This window comes from Mesoplodon densirostris, chromosome 7, assembly GCF_025265405.1.
Source record: "Mesoplodon densirostris isolate mMesDen1 chromosome 7, mMesDen1 primary haplotype, whole genome shotgun sequence".
Classification (NCBI taxonomy): Eukaryota; Metazoa; Chordata; class Mammalia; order Artiodactyla; family Ziphiidae; genus Mesoplodon; species Mesoplodon densirostris.
In genome coordinates this window covers 62,661,953-62,683,446 of record NC_082667.1, presented here as the reverse complement: position 1 = coordinate 62,683,446, position 21,494 = coordinate 62,661,953, and the positions used below count along the sequence as shown (strand labels likewise).

Below are 21,494 nucleotides of genomic sequence, written 5' to 3'. Positions count from 1 at the left end.
ATAGGTTGTATACCCATCCCAGAAAGCAGATGAACAATAACATATCATGCTCCTCAGAACAGTTAACGTCTGGGCCATCACCTTTATGATACAAGTGAGAAGCCAGGCTAGAGAAACACAATCCTGAGTTACGTTTTAGTCATGTTTTCCAAGGCAACACAAACCCACTTTTAAAAACATTAATTTATTTATTATTATTATTATTTTTGGCTGTGTTGGGTCTTCGTTTCTGTGCGAGGGCTTTCTCTAGTTGCGGCGAGTGGGGGCCACTCTTCATTGCAGTGCACAGGCCTCTCACTGTCGTGGCCTCTCCTGTTGCGGAGCACAGGCTCCAGACACGCAGGATCAGTAGTTATGGCTCACGGGCCCAGTTGCTCCGTGGCACGTGGGATCTCCCCAGACCAGGGCTCGAACCCATGTCCCCTGCATTGGCAGGCAGATTCTCAACCACTGCGCCACCAGGGAAGCCCCACAAACCCACTTTTAAAGAGCATTATAGTGCTTCATGGGTAGTGCAAGTACCTTGTAATAAGACAATATGAATTCTGACCTTCTGTCCCTTATATCACTGCTACCAATTCATTTCACTTTCAATAAGCATTCATAACCTATACTCACAGAAGATGTACACATAAGCATACATAACTAAATATATTCTTGCTATTTCTTTTAACATCTTTATTGGAGTATAATTGCTTTACAATGTTGTGTTAGTTTCTGCTGTATAAAAAAGTGAATCAGCTATACGTACACATATATCCCCATATCCCCTCCCTCCTGCAACTGCTTCCCACCCTCCCTATCCCACCCCTCTAGGTGGTCACAAAGCACCGAGCTGATCTCCCCAGGCAATGCAGCTGCTTCCCACTAGCTATTTTACATTTGGTAGTGTATATATGTCAATGCCACTCTCTCACATCATCCCATCTTACCCTTCCCCCTCCCCATGTCCTCAAGTCCCTTCTCTATGTCTGCTTTTTTTTTTTTTTTTTTTTTTTGCGGTACCCGGGCCTCTCACTGTTGTGGCCCCTCCCGCTGCAGAGCACAGGCTCTGGACGCGCAGGCCCAGCGGCCACGGCCCACAGGCCCAGCCGCTCCATGGCACGTGGGACCCTCCCGAACCGGGGCACGAACCCACGTGCCCTGCATTGGCAGGTGGACCCTCAACCACTGCGCCACCAGGGAAGCCCCCTTGCTTCTTTATTTTGAACAAATTTATCTATTAGGTCAGTTAAGACTAAATAAAAATAAGTTGTGGGTTTTTTGTTTTGTTTTTTTTACCTTTATTTGTTTCTTCTCCAAAGCTCTTCCTTTCTTTATATAGATCTAAGTTTCTGATGTCTGTGAAAGTATTGCTACTTCACTTTTGAAGAATAATTTTTCAGGGTACACAACTCTAAGTCAGTGGATTTTTTCTCTCAAAACCTTAAATATTTCACTCCAGTCTCTTCTTGGTTGCATGGTTTCTAAGGAGAACTCAGATGCATTTTTTATCTTTGTTCCTCTATAGGTGAGGTTTTCATTTTTCTGGCAAATTTTTAACTTTTCTGTCTTCACTTTTCAGCAGTATGAATATGATAAGCTTTGGTGAGGTCTGGGGGTGGGGCATTTATCCTTCTTGGTGTTCTGGTTCCTGGATCTATTGTTCAGGCTTTGACAAATTTGGCAAACTTCTTAGTCATTATTGCTTCAATTATTTCTCCTGTTCTTTCTTTCCTCACCTTTTGGTATTCTCATTATGTGTATGTTACACCTTCCATAGTGATCTCACAGTTCTTGGATATTCTGGTGGGGTTTTTTTTGTTTGTTTGTTTGTTTAGTCTTCTTTTTTCTTTGCTTTCAAGTTTTGGAAGTTTCTACTGAAGTACTCCCAAGCCCAGAGAATCTTTCATTGGCTGTTGCCAGTCTACTAATGAACCTAGCAAGAGCAATCTTCATTTCTCTTGCTGTGTTTCTAACTCTGGCATGTCTACTTTATTCTTTCTTAGAATTTCCAACTCTCTGCTTACAATGTCCATCTTTTCTTGCATGAATTGAACTACATCCATTAGAGGCCTTAGGATAGTAATCATAGTTGTTTCAAATTCCCAATCTGATAATTCTAATATTCCTGCCATGTCTGAGTCTTGGTCTGATGCTTGCTCTATCTCCTCAAACTGTTTTTTTTCTGTTTTGTTTTGTCTTTCTGTATGCCTTATCATTTTTCTTGACAGACATGATGTACTGGGTAAAGGAAACTGCTGTAAATAGGTCATTAATAATGTGGTGATGAGGTATAGGGGAGGGGAAATGTGCTATAATCTGGTGATTGGGTCTCAGTCTTTTAGTGAGCCTGTGTCTCTGTACTGCGAACTTCAGAAATGTTTCTCCTAGCTTTATTACCCCCGTGGGTGGGAGATGATGGCTAGAGTGATCTGGAGTTGGATATTTCCCTTCTCCCTCATGGAAGGCTACAGTAGGCTGTACCTGGGTATTCTCTTTTCCCCATGTGGAATGTTAGAGTAAACGGGAGTTGGGTATTTCACTTTCCCCAGGTCGGTTCAACGCTGAAAAAAATTCTAATAGTTTACAGTCTGAAAATATAGTTTCTCTCAGGCCTTATTAAGAAAAACAAAATGCTCTGAACTATTTCAAAATGGTTACTTTCCCCCTCCCTCTGCACAAGTGGATTTTTCTCCAGTATTCACTGTGAGAACCTGGTCAACCTCCTGGAGATAAAATAAAGGTATGGAGAGCCTCTATTACAGGGTTCTCTTGGAGTTTCTGACACTCAGACTTGTCCACAGAGCCCCCAGCAATTTTTCAATTACAGTTTAGGTTTTCCTACCTCATGGAGGTTTCTCCTCATAAGTTTCACCTCCAGTAAGTCTTGATTCTCTACATTTGCCTATCTGTCTCTACAATTTGGGGGGCAGCAGTTTGCCTTGTGACTTCATTTATCTGTCATATCTAAGAAGAGTTGTTGGTTTTTCAGTTTGTACAGCATTTTAGTTGTTGTTAGGATGGAGTGTTGGCTTCCAAGCTTCTTACATGCCCGACTGGAAACTGGATGACTTGCTTTTTACTTTGAGGCCATGTTATTAGATGACATTTATGTAAACTGTTACATCTTCTTTGTGAAAAACCTTTATCATTACAACTTAAGAACTTGTGTTACAGGAAGCTTTTCAAGTTAATTTCTGCTTCTCTGATATTAGTATAACTAGCTTCTCTAGCTTTCTTTTGGTGTCTGAATTTTCCCTTCACTTTCACACATTCTCTATCCTTATGTTTTAGATATGTTAGTTTTGTCAATAGCAACAAAAGTTGGATTTTCTTTATTAATTCATTCCAATAATTTTTGTCTTTTACTGAAACATGCAGTGCACTTATACTTAATATGATTAGTGATATATTTGTGTTTGCAACCTTACTATGTGATTTCTACTTGAACCTCAAAGTTTGTGTTCTTTTTTCCTGGCTTGCCAACTTTCATATTAATAAAGTATTTAATAAATAATTAGTAGATTATCTTCTTAGACCTGTTTATATTTACAAAAAATTTAATGGAAAGTACAGAGTTGCATATATTCCCATCCCATACATTTTATTAACATCTTTCTTTAGTGTTGTACATTTGTTACAAATGATGAAATAATACTGATACTCCATTATTAACTAAAGGCTCACTCTTATTTCGTACAGTCTATGGGGTTTTTTTTTTTAATAAATTTATTTATTTATTTTTGGCTGTGTTGGGTCTTCGTTTCTGTGCGAGGGCTTTCTCTAGTTATGGCGAGCAGGGGCCACTCTTCATCGCAGTGCACGGGCCTCTCACTGTCGCGGCCTCTCTTGTTGCGGAGCACAGGCTCCAGACGCACAGGCTCAGTAGCTGTGGCGCACGGGCTTAGTTGCTCCGTGGCATGTGGGATCTTCCCAGACCAGGGCTCGAACCCATGTCCCCTGCATTGGCAGGCAGATTCTCAACCACTGCACCACCAGGGAAGCCCCAGTCTATGGGTTTTGACAAATGTATAACGATATGATAAAACATTACACATTATTAAAAAAAAAGTTTTGCTAACCCTGAAAATGCTGTCTCCACCTATTCTCCCCCGCCTCTCTCCAACCCCTGACAGCCACTGTTCTTTTTACAGTCTCCATAATTTTGGCTTGCACAATGTCATATACTTGGTTTATTTATTTTATACATAGTAATTTGTACCTCTTAATTCCTTACCCCTGTCTTGCCCCTCCACCTATTGGTAACCACTAGTTTATTCTCTACATCTATGGGCATGTTTCTTTTTCTTATATACATTAGTTTGTTTTATTTTTTGGATTTCAGGTGTAAGTGATAACATACAGCATTTGATTTTCTCTCTCTGACTTATTTCACTAAACATGTTACCCTCCAGGTCCATCCATGTTGTTGCAAATAGCAAATTTGATTATTTTTTACGGCTGAGTAATATTCCATCATGTGTGTGAGTGTGTGTGTGTGTGTGTATACATGAAACATCTTTTCCATTCATCTGCTGATGGATACTTAGGTTGCTTCAATATCTTAGCAACTGTAAATAATGCTACTATGAACACCAGGGTGCATGTATTTTTTTTTTTTTTTTTTTTCGGTATGCGGGCCTCTCACTGTTGTGGCCTCCTCCGTTGCGGAGCACAGGCTCCGGACGCGCAGGCTCCGGACGCGCAGGCTCAGCGGCCATGGCTCACGGGCCCAGCCGCTCCGCGGCATATGGGATCCTCCCAGACCGGGGCACGAACCCGTATCCCCTGCATCGGCAGGCGGACTCTCAACCACTTGCGCCACCAGGGAGGCCCGGGTGCATGTATTTTTAAAAAAGTCTTTTCATTGTCTTCAGCTATATACTGAGGAGTGGAATTGCTAAATAACGGTAATTCTGTTTTTAGTTTTTTGAGAACTCTCCATACTATTTTCCACAGTGGCTTCACCAAATTACATTCCCACCAACTGTGTACACAGGATCCCTTTTCTCCACATCCTTGCCAACATTTGTTAATTGTGTTCCTTTCAATGACAGCCAATCTGACAGGTGTGAAGTTTTGATTTGCATTTCCCTGATGATTAACAATGTTGAGCATCTTTTCATGTGCCGGTTGGCCATCTTTATGCCTTCTATGAAAAAATGTCTATTCAGGTCTTCTGCCTATTTTTTCATCCGTTCTTCTGTTTTTTTCTCATGTTGAGTTTGTATGAATTGCTTCCATATTTTGAATATTAACCCCTTATTGGTCATATCATTTGCAAATATTTTCTCTCATTCAGTAAGTACGCTGTCTTTCATTTTGTTGATGGCTTTCTTTGCTGTGCAAAAGCTTTTGAGTTTAATTAGGTTCCATTGGTTTATTTTTGCTTTGGTTTCCTTAGCCTTAAGAAATATTGCTACAATTTATGTCAAAGACTGCTCCTCCTGTGTTTTCCTCTAGGAATTTTATGGTTTCTGGTCTTGCATTTAGGTCTTTAATCCTTTTGAGTTTATTATATATATGGTGTGAGAAAAATATCTAATTTCATTCTTTTACAAGTAGCTCTCCAGTTTTCCCAGCACCACTTACTGAAGAGACTGTCTTTTCTGCATTGTATATTCTTGCCTCCTTTGTCATAGATTACTTGACCAAAAGTGTGTGGGTTTATTTCTGAGCTCTCTATTCTATTCCACCAATCTATGTGTGTGCTTTAGTGCCAATACTATACTGTTTTGATGACTGTAGCTTTGTAGTATAGTCTTAAGTCAGGGACTCTGATACCTCCAGCTCTCTTCTTTTTGCCCAAGACTGTTTAAGCTATTCAGGGTCTTTTCTGGTAAATGTAAGGTATAAACATGTGTTGATTTGATACTTTTACATACCATAACATGATTACCACTGAAGAGTTAACTAAAGCATCTGTCATGTCACATCATCACCATTTCATTATTGTGGTCAAAACAATTTCGATCTAGAATCTTAGCAACTTTGAAGTTTATAATACAGTATTGCTGTTTATAATATGCTAAGCATTAGATATTCAGGGTTTATTAATCTAATGATTGCAGGTTTGAACCCTTAAACAACGTCTCTGCAATTGCCACACTCACCAGCCCCTGCTAACCACCATTCTCCTCTAAATTTTTACATGTTTGGCTTTCTTAGATTCTACCTACAAATGATAGCCTACAATGTTTGTCTTTCTCTGTCTGATTTATCTCACTTAGGATAATGCCCTCAAGGTCCATCCATGTTGTCACAAATGGAAAGATTTCATTCTTTCTCATGGAGATAGATAGATAGATGGATAGGGATAGATAGACAGATAGATAGATATCTTTATTATCCATTCAGCAGTTGACTGACACTTAGACTATTTCAACATCTTGGCTACTATGAATAATGCTGTCATAAACATGGGAGTGCATATATCTCTTCAAGATCTTGCTTTCACTTGTTAGATATATACCCAGAAGTGGAGTTACTAGATAATATGGTAGTTCTTTTATACATTTTTGAGGAACCTCCATACTCTTTCCCATAGTGGCTGAACCAATTTACATTCATATCAACACTGGGATTCTCTTTTCTCCACATCCTCACAAACACTTGTTATCTCTTGTCTTCTTGATGAAAGCCATTCTACTGAGAGTGAGGTAATAGCTCATTGTGCTCTTGATTTGCATTTCTCTGATGACCATTAGTGTTGAGCATCATTTCATGTATCTGTTGGCCATGTGACTGTCTTCTTTGGAAAAAAATGTCTATTTAGCTTCTCTGCTCATTTTTTCAGCTGAAATTTTTAGGGGTTTGTTATTCAGTTGTATGAGTTTTTATATATTTTTATTAGCAGGTCCTTATTCAATATTTGAATGGCAAATATTTTCTCCCTTTCTGAAGGTTACCTTGCATTTTTTTATTATTTCTTTTACTGTGTAAGACATTTTAGTTTGAGGTAGTCATACATGTTGATTTCAGCTTTTGTCGCTTAAGTTTTGATGTCATATCCAAAAAAATCATTGCAAAGAACAATGTCAAGGAGATTCTTTTACTATGTTTACTTTTTTGAGTTTTACGTTATCAGGTCTTCTCTTTAAGTCTTTAATCCATTTTGAGTTAATTTTTGTGAGTGGTGTAAGATAAGGGCCTAATTTCTTTATCCAGTTTTTCCAGCATCCTTTGTTGGAGAGACAATCCATTCCTCACTGAGTATTCATGGCTCCCTTGTCAAATATAAATTCACCACATATACAGAGTATTCTTCCTGGGCTCTCTGCTCTGTTTCATTAGTCTATGTGTCTATTTATATGCCAGTACTATACTGTTTTAATTATTATAGATTTATAACATAGTTGGAAGTAAGGAATTGTGATGCCTCTGGCTTTGTTATTCTTTATCAAGATTGCTTCGGGTATTGGGGATCTTTTGTGATTCTGTACATATTTTAGGATTGGTTTTGACTATTTCGGTGAAAAAATGCCATTAGAATTATAATAAGGATTATGTTGAATCTATAGATGGCTTTGTGAGGTATATACATTTTAGGGATATATACATTTTAGGTATATACATTTTAACAGTGTTAATACTTCCAAATCATGAACATGAGATATCTTTCCATTTATCTGTGTCTTTCAATTTATTTCATCATTGTCTTTCTGAGTTTTCTGTAGCTTACTGAGTTTTCTTAAAACAGCTACTTTGCAGGGCGTGAGCCACTGCTATCAGCGTGGACACCAGAGACGGGCATGAAATGCTAAGGCTGATGCTGCAGCCACCAAGAACCCTGTGTGCAAGCACAGGTCACTATCCACACCTCCCCTCCTGGGAGCCCGCCAGTGCCAGGATCCTGTGATCCAGGGACAACTTCCCCAGGAAAACACACAGCGGAAAACACACAGCGCACCTCAGGCTGTTGCAACGTCACTCCAGCCTCTGCCGCTGCAGGATCACCCTGCATTCCATACCCCTCCCTCTCTCAGGCCTGAGCAAGCCAGAGCCCCATAATCAGCTGCTACTTTAACCCAGTCCTGTCTGAGCAAAAAACAGGTGCCCTCAGGTGACCTACACACAGAGGCAGGGCCAGATCCAAAGCGGAACCCCAGGAGCTAATCATCACAAATTGAGGTGGTGGACTTCGGGAGCAATGATATATATTTCTTTTCCTTTTTCGCTTTTTGTGTGTATGTGTATGATTCTTTGTGTGATTTTGTCTGTATAGCTTTGCTTTTACCATTTGTCCTAGGGATCTGCCTTTCGATTCTTGGGGTTTTATTTGTTTGTTTGTTTGTTTTTTAGTATAGTTTTTAGCATTTGTTATAACTGGTGGATTTGTTTTTTGGTTCAGTTGCTCTCTTTCTTTCTTTCCTATTTTTTTCTTTATTACTTAAAAAATTTCTTTAATAATTTTTTTTAGTTTTTATTTTAATAACTTTCTTTTCTTTTCCTTCTTTCTCTCTTTCATTATTTTCTTCTCCCCTTTCTTCTGAGTTGTGTGGCTCACAGGGTCTTGGTGCTCCGGCCGTGTGTCAGGCCAGTGCCTCTGAAGTGGCAGAGCCGAGTTCAGGACATTGGTCCACCAGAGACCACACGGCTCCACATAATATCAAACGGTGAAAGCTCTCCCAGAGATCTCCATCTCAATACTAAGACCCAGCTCCACTCAACAGCAAGCTAGAGCGCTGCACACCCTATGCTAAACAACTAGCAAGACATGAACACAACCCCACCCATTAGCAGAGAGTCTGCCTAAAATCATAATAAGGTCACACACAGCCCAAAACACACCACCAGACATGGAGCTGCCCACCAGAAAGACAAGATCCAGCCTCATCCACAAGAACACAGGCACTAGTCCCCTCCACCAGGAAGCCTACACAACCCACTGGACCAACCTTAGCCACTGGGGGCAGACACCAAAAACAACAGGAAATATGAACTGGCAGCCTGTGAAAAGGAGACTCCAAACACAGTAAGTTAAGCAAAATGAGAAGACAGAGAAACACACAGCAGGTGAAGAAGCAACGTAAAAATCCACCAGACCAAACAAATGAAGAGGAAATAGGCAGTCTACCTGAAAAAGAAGTCAGAGTAAGGACAGTACATATGATCCAAAATCTTGGAAATAGAATGGAGAAAATACAAGAAACATTTAACAAGGACCTAGAAGAACTAATGAGCAAACAAACAATGATGAACAACACAATAAATGAAATGAAAAATTCTCTAGAAGGCATCAATAGCAGAATAACCGAGGCAGAAGAACGGATAAGTGACCTGGAAGACAAAACAGTGGAAATAACTACCACAGAACAGAATTAAAAAAAAAAGAATGAAAAGAATTGAGGACAGTCTCAGAGACCTCTGGGACAACATTAAACACACCAACATTTGAATTATAGGGGTCCCAGTAGAAGAAGAGAAAAAGAAAGGGACTAAGAAAATATTTGAAGAGATTAGAGTTGAAAACTTTGCTAATATGGGAAAGGAAATAGCTAATCAAGTCCAGGAAGCACGGAGAGTACCATACAGGATAAAACCAAGGAGAAACACGCCAAGACACATATTAAACAAACTATCAAAAATTAAATACAGGGCTTCCCTGGTGGCGTAGTGGTTGAGAGTCCGCCTGCCGATGCAGGGGACATGGGTTCCTGTCCTGGTCCGGGAGGATCCCACAGGCCGCGGAGTGGCTAGGCCCGTGAGCCATGGCCGCTGAGCCTGCTCATCCGGAGCCTGTGCTCCGCAATGGGAGAGGCCACAACAGTGAGAGGCCCGCATACTGAAAAAAAAAGAAATTAAATACAAAGAAAAAATATTAAAAGCAGCAGGGAAAAACAAAAATAATATACAAGGGAATCCCCATAAGGTTAACAGCTGAACTTTCAGCAGAAACTCTGCAAGCCAGAAGGGACTGGCAGGACATATTTAAAGTGATGAAAGGGAAAAACATACAACCAAGATTACTCTACCCAGCCAAGGATCTCATTCAGATCCAATGGAGAAATTAAAACCTTTACAGACAAGCAAAAGCAAAGAGAATTCAGCATCACAAAACCAGCTTTACAACAAATGCTAAAAGAACTTCTCTAGGCAGGAAACACAAGAGAAGGAAAAGACCTACAATAACAAACCCAAAACAATTAAGAAAATTATAATAAGAACATACATATCGATAATTACCTTAAATGTAAGTGGATTAAATGCTCCAATCAAAAGACAACAGACTGGCTGAATGGATACACAAACAAGACCCATATATATGCTGTATACAAAAGACCCACTTCAGACCTAGGGACACATACAGACTGAAAGTAAGGGGATGGAAAAAGATATTCCATGCAAATGGAAACCAAAAGAAAGCTGGAGTAACAATTCTCATCTCAGACAAAATAGGCTTTAAGATAAAGACTATTACAAGAGACAAAGAAGGACACTACATAATGATCTAGGGATCGATCCAAGAAGAAGATATAACAACTGTAAATATTTATGCACCCAACACAGGAGCACCTCAATACATAAGGCAAATACTAACAGCCATAAAAGGGGAAATCGACAGTAACACAATCACAGTAGGGGGCTTTAACACCCCACTTTCACCAATGGACAGATCATCCAAAATGAAAATAAGTAAGGAAACACAAGCTTTAAATGATACATTAAACAAGATGGACTTAATTGATATTTATAGGACATTGCACCCAAAAACAACAGAATACACGTTCTTCTCAAGTGCTCATGGAACATTCTCCAGGATAGGTCATATCTTGGGTCACAAATCAAGCCTTGGTAAATTTAAGAAAATTGAAATCGTATGAAGTATCTTTTCCGAGCACGATGTTCTGAGACTAGATATCGATTACAGGAAAAAATCTGTAAAAAATACAAACACACAAAGGCTAAACAATACACTACTTAATAACAATGAAAACATGACGACCCAAAACCTATGGGATGCAGCAAAAGCAGTTCTAAGAGGGAAGTTTATAGCAATACAATCTTACCTCAAGAAACAAGAAACATCTCAAATAAACAACCTAACCTTACACCTAAAGTAATTAGAGAAAGAAGAACAAAAAGACCCCAAAGTTAGCAGAAGGAAAGAAATCATAATAGATCAGATCAAAAATAAATGAAAAAGAAATGAAGGAAACAATAGCAAAGATAAATAAAACTAAAAACTGGTTCTTTGAGAAGATAAACAAAACTGATAAACCATTAGCCAGACTCATCAAGAAAAAAATGGAGAACACTCAAATCAATAGAATTAGAAATGAAAAAGGAGAAGTAACAACTGACACTGCAGAAGTACAAAGGATCATGAGAGATTACTACAAGCAACTATATGCCAATAAAATGGACAACCTGGAAGAAATGGACAAATTCTTGGAAAAGCACAACCTTCCGAGACTGAACCAGGAAGAAAAGAAAATATAAACAGACCAATCACAGGGACTGAAATTCAGACTGTGTTTAAAAATCTTCCAACAAACAAAAGTCCAGGACCAGATGGCTTCACAGGTGAATTCTATCAAACATTTAGAGAAGAGCTAACACCTATCCTTCTCAAACTCTTCCAAAATATAGCAGAGCAAGGAATACTCCCAAACTCATTCTACGAGACCACCATCACCCTGATACCAAAACCAGAAAAAGATATCACAAAGAAAGAAAACTACAGGCCAATATTACTGATGAACATAGATGCAAAAATCCTCAACAAAATACTAGCAAACAGAATCCAATAGCACATTAAAAGAATCATAGACCATGATCAAGTGGGGTTTATCCCAGGAATGCAAGGATTCTTCAATATACGCAAACCAATATGTGTGATACACCATATTAACAAATTGAAGGATAAAAACCATATGATCATCTCAATAGATGCAGAAGAAGCTTTCGACAAAATTCAACACCCATTTATGATAAAAACTCTCCAGAAGGTAGGCATAGTGGGAACTTGCCTCAACATAATAAAGGCCATACATGACAAACCCACAGCCAACATCGTTCTCAATGGTGAAAAATTGAAACCATTTCCATAAGATCAGGAATAAGACAAGGATGCCCACTCTCACCACTATCATTCAACATACTTTTGGAAGTTTTAGCCAAAACAATCAGAGAAGAAAAAGAAATAAAAGGAATCCAAACAGGAAAAGAAGTAAAGCTGTCACTGTTTGCAGATGATATATTATACATAGAGAATCCTAAAAATGCTACCAGAAAACTACTAGAGCTAATCAATGAATTTGGTAAAGTAGCAGTATACACAATTAATGCACAGAAATCTCTGGCATTCTTATACACTAATGATAAAAAATCTGAAAGAGAAATTAAGGAAACACTCCCATTTAACACTGCAACAAAATGAATAAAATACCAAGGAATAAACCTACCTAAGGAGACAAAAGACCTGTATGCAGAAAACTATAAGACACTATTGAAAGAAATTAAAGATGATACAAACAGATGAAGAGATATACCATGTTCTTAGATTGGAAGAATCAACATTGTGAAAATGACTATACTACCCAAAGCAATCTACAGATTCAATGCAATCCTTATCAAACTACCAACAGCATTTTTCACAGAACTAGAACAAAAAATTGCACAATTTGTGTGGAAACACAAAAGACCCCGAATAGACAAAGCAATGTTGAGAAAGAAAAATGGACCTGGAAGAATCAGGCTCCCGGACTTCAGACTGTACTACAAAGCTACAGTTATCAAGACAATATGGTACTGGCACAAAAACAGAAATATAGATCAATGGAACAGGATAGAAAGCCCAGAGATAAACCCACGCACATATGGTCACTTTATTTTTGATAAAGGAGGCAAGAATATACAATAGAGAAAAGACAGCCTCTTCAATAAGTGGTGTTGGGAAAACCGGATGCCTACATATAAAAGAATGAAATTAGAACACTCCCTAACACCATACACAAAAATAAATGCAAAATGGATTAAAGGCCTAAATGTAAGGCCAGAAACTATCAAACTCTTAGAGGAAAACATAGGCAGAACATTCTATGACATAAATCACAGCAAGATCCTTTTTGACCCACCTCCTGGAGAAATGGAAATAAAATCAAAAATAAACAAATGGCACCTAATGAAACTTAAAAGCTTTTGCACAGCAAAGGAAAACATACACAAGATGAAAGGACAACCCTCAGAATGGGAGAAAATATTTACAAATGAAGCAACTGACAAAGGATTAATCTCCAAAATATACAAGCAGCTCATGCAGCTCAATATCAAAAAAACAAACAACCCAATCCAAAAATGGGCAGAAGACCTATATAGACATTTCTCCAAAGAAGACATACAGATTGCCAACAAACACATGAAAAGATGCTCAACATCACTAATCATTAGAGAAATGCAAATCAAAACTACAATGAGGTATCACCTCACACCGGTCAGAGTAGCCATCATCAAAAAAATCTACAAACAATAAATCCTGGAGAGGGTGTGGGGAAAAGCGAACCCTCTTGAACTGTTGGTGGGAATGTAAGTGATACAGCCACTATGGAGAACAGTATGGAAGTTACTTAAAAACTACAAACAGAACTACCATATGACCCAGCAATCCCACTACTGGGCGTATACCCTGAGAAAACCATAATTCAAAAAGAATTATGTACCAAAATGTTCACTGCAGCACTATTTACAATAGCCAGGACATGGAAGCAACCTAAATGTTCATCGACAGATGAATGGATAAAGAAGATGTGGCACATATATACAATGGAATATTACTCAGCCATAAAAAGAAACAAAACTGAGTTATTTGTAGTGAGGTGGATGGACCTAGAGTCTGTCATACAGAGTGAAGTCAGAAAGAGAAAAACAAATACCGTATGCTAACACATATATATATGGAATCTGAAAAAAAAAAGGGCTCTCATGAACATAGTTGCAGGGCAGGAATAAACAGGCAGACATAGAAAATGGACTAGAAGACATGGGGCAGGAGGGTGAAGCTGGGGCGAAGTGAGAGTAGCATGGACATATATACACTACCGAATGTAAAACAGTCCGTTGGTGGGAAGCAGCAGCACAGCACAGGGGGATCAGCTTGGTGCTTTGCGATGACCTAAACGGGTGGGATAGGGAGGATGGGAGGGAGGCTCAAGAGGGAGGGGATATGGGGACATGTGTATGTATGTGGCTGATTCGCTCTGTTGTGCAAGAGAAACTAACATAGTATTGTGAAGCAGTTATACTCCAATAAAGAGGTTTTTTAAAATATAAATAAATAAATAAATAAACCTAATTTTAAAAAAATGTTGGCTTGGGGTCCAATCGACAATTGCTTTTCCCCATCATCATTAAATCCCTGATTGAACACTTGCTGAGCTCCCTGTACAGGCTCCCAGGACATTGCTTCATGAAGGCATCAGTAGAAGAAGATGCAGTTATTTCAGAGTCAAGGAGAAAGCTTGTTTTTCTATTTACAATAGTTCTGACACCAAAGCAATTATCCTAGTCCCAAACTCTCTCAAAGCCAGTGGGCACCAAGGGTTGGGAGGTAGACGCAGCCGGTTCCAAAGCAAGCATAAGGAGGTGAATTTTCTGTAAAGAATTTTAAAATAGTAATAAAACTAACTAAAAGTCAATCTGATTTTTATCACATTGCATGACTATGCTAAACAGTGTTAGTGATATAATAACCCTCAAAGAAAAATCTTTTGTTGGTCTAAGTTCTATACAATTGATATAGTTACCGTTGTGTTAAAATAAAATACATGTAAGCTTCAAACTATCACTTTTTAAAACTAATCCATTAAAACATTTTATTCCACACGCAAGTTAATTTGGAAACCTATCAGTTACATAGTCAGATTCAGCCACATGTATTATTTTTCATAGTATTGATAAATTCATAACAATTTGTGATCTTTCAAGCTCACTTGAGGCACATTTTGTACCTCCAACCCTTGTGGTAGAACATAGCCCTGCTTCTAAAACTATAAATTTAAAATAAACAATCCTGGTTGTATGATTTTTCTTTCCTGAGTTGTTTTTGTTTTAAGGTGAAGTTTCAGATGAGATCAACCAGACACAAAAGTATCTACAAACAGCCAGAATATGCCTTGTACAACATACAGTAAGATACCAAGGTTTAAAATGGTTCCTTGAACATCAATCCTCAAAAACTGGAGAGAAAGCCATTAACTATGCACCAACAAAATGTAAAGAAATTGACATAGACAAAAAGTTTGAATACTGCCAGGAGAACAAACAAGAGATGATGATCTTGAAGCAGGAGACAGATGGGACCCCAGGGGCAAACGGTCAAAGTTCATTCCCTGTGGACCAATACTCCGAGACGGAAATAACAAAACAATTGAGAGAGGAGGCTGGACCCTGCCCAGGTACAAGGTAAGAGACCACATATTTCTCATTCTCGGAGTCAGGAGACCTCCCCGACTACACATGTGCAGAAAGGCTCCTTGGAGGCCAAAAGGGGAGTGATGCTAATTGATGCCAACTGATGCTCACTACCCATAGGCCTCTTCAGTAGAATCCATCTTGGCTAAGAGATGCGTGTGCATACATGGGAAGATCCCGAGATACACCCAATATGGACTCTGAACCAGACAAACCAAAATGATTGGCCAAAGGAAACACAGAAGAAATGCCCCATATAAGTGATTTAAACTGCCACAAGGGCGTGACTCTCTCCCTGAGCCCACCCATGTGTCTATCCACACGTACTTTTTTTCCTAATAAATACTTTACTTGTTTCACTACTTTCCATCTTTGTGGGAATTCTTTTTCTGCAAAGCCATAGGGCCAGGGCCTTGTCACTGACCACTGGTCTAGTGGATAGGATTCGGCGCTCTCACCACCGCGACCCGACCTCAATCACTGGCTAGTAACTGAAACCCTGCTTCAAGCTGCTGCAGGCTGAGGCCATCCTAGATCAGCCTCACATAACCAAAAAAATAAATATGGACAATGTTTGATGCTGTACATTTTGACCAAGAGGACATTCCTTTTTTAAAGCAATAGGTCAAATAACACCAGTGTCAATGTTCATTTTCTCTGACTTTTGCAAAGAAGAAAATCTTCCCAAGTTTTTACCAGTAGAAATTTATGATGAATTTTCTGATGACGACGTTACAGTGAAATGTGGAGATAACTGAAAGCTGCAAGAATTGATCCCAAAGAAACAAGACACCAACAGTATTGTAATTTCTGGAATTTATTGTGAAGTGTGGTTTGTATAAATTTCTGCCAACATATCCATATGTTTAAGACTTTTCCTATTTGCATGTATGTTGCTTCAGACAAAAGAAACTTTTCAAAATTAAAATTAGCAAGAGGTGTTCTCTGGTCACCTAAGAGGAAGACAGAATGACAAATCTAAATATGCTTTCTAACAAACATGAATATGTGTCTAGGGCTTCTGTAACAAAGTGTCACAAACAGGGCAGAAATTTACTGTCTTGTAGTTCTGAAGGCTAGAAGTCCAAAATCAACCTGTCAGTTAGGCCATGCATTCTCTGAAGGATCTAGGGAAGAATATGTTCCATATCTTGCTCTTAGCTTCTGATGTTTGCCAGAAATCCTTGGCTTGCAACTAGGCAACTCTGATCTCTGCCTTCCGGGTCACATGGCATTCTGTGTGTCTCTGTCTCTCCAAAGGTGTTCTTTTTATAAGGCCATTAGTAACTTTGGATTAGACTCCCACCCTAATCCAGTATGACCTCATCTTAACTAATGACATCTGCAAGGACCCTGTTTCCAAATAAAGTCACATCATGAGGTACTGGATGAGGGAGATGCAGGCTATATGGGGGTGGGGTAGGTCTTAGCATATCTTTTTTGTGGGAGGGACATATCTGAATCCATAACAAAGAGCAATTTTGACCAGGTCATTGCAAATCGGCAGACACGAAGGCTCAAAACCAGAAACTATAATGTTACTCTTCATTACTTTAACACATAAATGCATAGGTATGGTTTTCCCATTTTAAAATAAAAAACACACTGATGTAACTTAAAAGTATTAGCCCATTATTTTTCCTTGGAGTGCGGTAATTCTTCTTGAACCGGGATGATTATATGTACTTTGTGAACTAAAAATGCCACCTGCCATATCAGTAAACAAAGGATGTTGCAGCCATCAGCCACTACAGGCACCCCGGACAGCACACTCTGAGGAGACTCAGGATGAGAAAACACAGGATACTGGTCCCAAATAGCTGAGGTGCAGATCAAAAGAATGATTTCAGTGAGCCCAGATTCTTGCATCGTCTCGTGCATAGAAAAGCGCTAAATTCCTTAACTTGAGATATCTGGTTTTCTTTTATGAACAGTAGTCTTTTGATGCTCCAACTACCTGGGTTTTGCTGCAAAAACTCCTATGTATCCTGGTCCCCACCCCACCCCGACCCCACCCCTTGCCTCTTCAGAGCAGCCTCTCAGAGTTATCTGAGCTGCTGTGTTCCTGGCTTAAGTCCTCAGTTTTGTCTGACAAATAAAACATAACTCTCAACTTTTATGTTGTGCTTTTTTTCAGTCAACAACTTAAACCAAAGAAAATTTTCACCATCTGCGTTTCTTTCATATCATTGTTATCCCACTCATTTCACCATTACTACTGAAAACAATTTGCTTTTAAAAATGACACGCTCAGGGTTTGGGACGCGCCGCGCCTCAGGGAGGGCAGGGCAGCCAGCCTGAGGGACCAGGACCCCGCCAGGCACTTTCCCCTCAGGTACTCACTTTTCTAGCCGACACAAGGCGGACCTTGCCAGCGCCCTACGGGCCACAAGACGAATGACGCAGCATCAGAGAAACCCGACAGCCGGGTCACTCCACACCAGGGGGCGCCTGGTTCCCCGGCCGACAGGGAGCGTTCCCGGGGGCCAAACCCCACCAGGCTCGCTTCCTCTGGAAGAAGTCAACGCCCCTTCCCCGCCCTCCCCCAGGCTGCCAACGAGGCAGGCTCTGATACACATGCGCAAACACGTCCACCACGCACCAACGTATGGCGCATGCGTCCTCTAAGCTCCGCCTCTCCGCCGCGTCTCCCCTGGAGTTTCCAGTTCCGGCCTCACAGGGACTGGAAGAAACTGGGAGTATGCGGCTGTCGGTCGCGGCTGCCATCTCTCACGGCCGCGTATTCCGCCGCCTGGGCCTTGGTCCCGAGTCCCGCATCCACCTGCTGCAGAACTTGCTCACGGGACTGGTGCGACACGAACGCATCGAGGCGTCATGGGCACGCGTGGACGAGCTGAGGGGCTACGCGGAGAAGGTGAGGGGCGGGACCCTCTTGTTCCTCTCTCGGGTCTGGCCTGGGGAGGCGGGATCCGGCTGGAGTTGGGGAAGAATTGGGACCGCCCTGGTAAGCTGTGCCCGAAGGCTGATTCCCCTAATACAGTGAGCGGAACCTACTCCTCCGGCCCCTCTCACTGAAGACTGGTTAGGGCTGCGGAGTTAGAGGTTGCCTTAATTGGCGAGATGCTTTGTTGGTGTATGAAATGAGTAGATTGCAGTCCGGCATTTAAGGAGTAAGATTGATGGCCTCCTTTCTTGCTCGAGTTGGGTCAGTGATGTTATATCCTCACAGCTCATCGACTGTGGGAAGCTGGGAGACACCAACGAACGAGCCATGCGCATGGCTGACTTCTGGCTCACGGTGAGTGCATCCTGTCTGCCTCCCAAATCTCATCCTTTGCTCCCTAAGTGGGAGGGGGTTGTTAGAGGAAAGGGAACTGGGCGGAATTAAGATAAGGCACACGCTTATGGACAAATGTGAACTAAATTAGAGATCTGTGTTCTAAATTGAATTCAATGTGAATCTCAATCTGCACAACTGCCTGTAACTGATCCACTCTGTGTAATTTTGACTCTACCACATCAGAGGGTGAGGGAAGGGGTGTGTGTGTGTGTGTGTGTGTGTGTGTGTGTGTGTGTGTGTGTGTGTGTGTGTGTGTGTGTGTGTGTGTGTGTGTGTTTGGACCCTACCTTTGGGAGTGCTGAAAGTTAAATGTCTCTGCGGTGGTGCCTGACTCTGCTGTCTCCTGGATAACTCTCCCCTTCCAGGAGAAAGACTTGATCCCAAAGCTGTTTCACGTACTGGCCCCTCGGTACCAAGGTCAGAATGGGGGCTACACGAGAATGCTGCAGATCCCAAATCGGAGTAAGCAGGATCGGGCCAAGATGGCAGTGATCGAGTATAAAGGGAACTGCCTCCCACCCCTGCCCCTTCCTCACAGAGACAGCAACCTCACACTCCTAAACCAGCTGCTTCAGGGGCTGCGGAAGGATCAGGAAGCAAGCACCCACAGCTCCCACACAGTTCGAACACCAGAGATTTAACTGGAGCCAAAGGGTATGTGGCCCTCATCAGTGCCCATGATCCACAGGCCTTGGGAGCTCTTTTAATCTCTAAGAAGAACTGGATCTTGAGTTGTAAAATGAACTGTCTGATTGGAGCCCAAAACCTTCTGGGAGCCAGATAACCCTCTCTTTGCACAATAGATAAAATTCATTGTATGACTATATGTAAACTGATTTTTTTTCCCCTCCCCTTGGTATTTCTGGAGAATGAGAACTATCCACATGCTCGGTCTGTGTGGGATAGTAAATTCATGGTGTATGTTTCTGGTTCTTAAATCTGGGTTGGGTTGGGTTAGCACAGTTTTGTTTTTTTTAATGCTAGATTATATGGGGTATGTATCCTGTAATTCCAACCTTAGCCCCCCAGAGGTGATTGAGTTTTGATATCTAGCATAGAGACTGAGCCCCAGGGATTTCTTAGAGAAGGATTACCTCCTGACAGCGGTGGGAGGGTGAACATCTAGAAGCGAACTTTCTGTAATAATCTGGTACTCTAGGAACCTTCAAGGTTCCATTCCTCCGTTTCTGGACAGGATCACATATTACCCTTAAGTGTTCACCTCAAGCCCCGAATAGGCCTCAGAGGAGAGGACCTGAGAACTCAGATGTACCACCACCCTGGCCAAGGGAGTGGAAGTGTTCAGCAGAGGATGTTGACTCCAGGATAAGCTCCTTCCTCTTGGGGTGGGAGTGGAAGGGTGAAGGAGAAGGTTGAAGTGGGAAGAAGGTTAGGAAGTTAAACCTGTGGGAATTTCCTGGAAGTTTTCAATCTGGGCCTCTCCGGGAACTCGGAAAAAGGAAATCCGGCTTCAAAATGGTCAGGGCATGTGAAACGTAGGAAGTTCCTTTATGTGCACTAGTTACTGTGAAGCCAGATTTGGCCCAGGCAGGCTGCCCATCCCTCACACTCTGGCTTGACAGGGGTGATAGTCGTGGGAAGACTTGGAGCTATCATCCCTGCATGAACACGTGATAGCAGGGCCTAGCAAATCCCATCTTTCTAGTAAAGTGGAAAAAACAGATTTTTATCTTAGGCCAGACCTACAGAGGGGGTTTGGCCCACCAAACCCAACCATTGTCTGAGATAATAAGGCTGCGGGTGGAGGGGTCACTGGTCTAGCAGACAGATATTAGCTTCAGTGACAGAGCTATTCTGGTACTATTTCAGTACAGCTGCCCTCGTCTGAGACTCTCCTGCTCCCAACAGGGGTCTCATCTCTTACTCTACTCCAGTTGGTCTTTCACACTATTGCCAGAAAGCTCTTTCTGACATTATATTTTGAGTGACATATAGTAGACACTCAAAACATTTATTGAATAAACCTACACCTCTGAATGTTTCTCTAGAAAAATTTGCCCTCTTTCTGTCTTTTTGGTACAAATATTCACCTCAGCCAGATGTCTTGGAGTCATCCTTGACTCCTAGAGAAAGCTCCTTCCTTAAAATTAAAACCATATCTTTAAGTAACGGTAACAGGTGAGTTATGGCTGGACTCTCACAGCTTTTCCTCCTGGCCCCCAGAAATATAACTTCCTTTGGGGCTTTCAGTAGTTCCCTAAGTGCTTATTCAGCATCTGCTGGTACCCAGCATCATTTTAGGCACTAGGGATATACTAGTTGAACAAGTGTCAGCCATATGTCGGGCCCTGGGCTAGATACTAGGATATAGAAATGAGAAGAAACAGGCTTTGCCATAAGGAGCTTACAGTCTAATGGGCCACTTCTACTGCCACAGTGGTCTCAAGAGACACTGCATCCCCTTTATTATTTTGGAGTACATGAATCCTAGAACATTTACTAAAGGCTCAGGGATTAACACAAGGGAAATAAACAACAATGTAGCAGTTTTACTAATCTGGCCTATAAATGGTAACTCTTCACCTAAATTGGTGGAATATGCCCCCAAGTCCATCCAGGCATCTCTTTAATAAATTCCAAACTCCCAAGAGAGGCCTGGATGCACTGAAATTCCCTCTTACTTTCAAAGGTTCACTGTTCAGGCCCCAGTTCTTCACTACAAGGTTCACAGTTATGCCCATCCCCCTCAAAAGGTAACAAATTTCCTCTAGCCTCAATAGATCAATGACACAGTGTAAGCCCAAGATCTAGAGGAGACACAGTTACAAAAGTCAGAGAC

At 41.0% G+C, this 21,494-nt stretch overlaps 2 protein-coding genes across 2 annotated transcripts in view; one reads left to right on the top strand and one right to left on the bottom strand.

Moving 5' to 3' along the window:
* LOC132493598 (olfactory receptor 10A4-like) overlaps positions 1-17,892 on the bottom strand; it is a 133,050-nt gene extending 115,158 nt beyond the window's left edge. Inside the window, 1 exon segment of the mRNA XM_060104307.1 lies at positions 17,737-17,892. The gene's annotated coding sequence lies outside the window, so the exon portion shown is untranslated.
* Positions 17,893-18,044: 152 nt separating this feature from the next.
* MRPL17 (mitochondrial ribosomal protein L17) lies at positions 18,045-19,518 on the top strand. The gene is made up of 3 exons (XM_060104497.1): positions 18,045-18,268; positions 18,584-18,652; positions 19,060-19,518. The coding sequence occupies exons 1-3, from the start codon at positions 18,095-18,097 to the stop codon at positions 19,333-19,335; spliced, it is 519 nt and encodes a 172-aa protein (XP_059960480.1). The 5' UTR covers positions 18,045-18,094; the 3' UTR covers positions 19,336-19,518.
* The last annotated feature ends 1,976 nt before the right edge of the window (positions 19,519-21,494 follow it).

Coding starts and splice junctions, on each gene's coding strand:
- MRPL17 (XM_060104497.1), top strand. CDS start 18,095: ATGCGGCTGTCGGTCGCGGCTGCCATCTCTCACGGCCGCGTATTCCGC. Junction 18,269..18,583: donor TGAGGGGCTACGCGGAGAAG/GTGAGGGGCGGG, acceptor ATATCCTCACAG/CTCATCGACTGTGGGAAGCT. Junction 18,653..19,059: donor TGGCTGACTTCTGGCTCACG/GTGAGTGCATCC, acceptor CTCCCCTTCCAG/GAGAAAGACTTGATCCCAAA.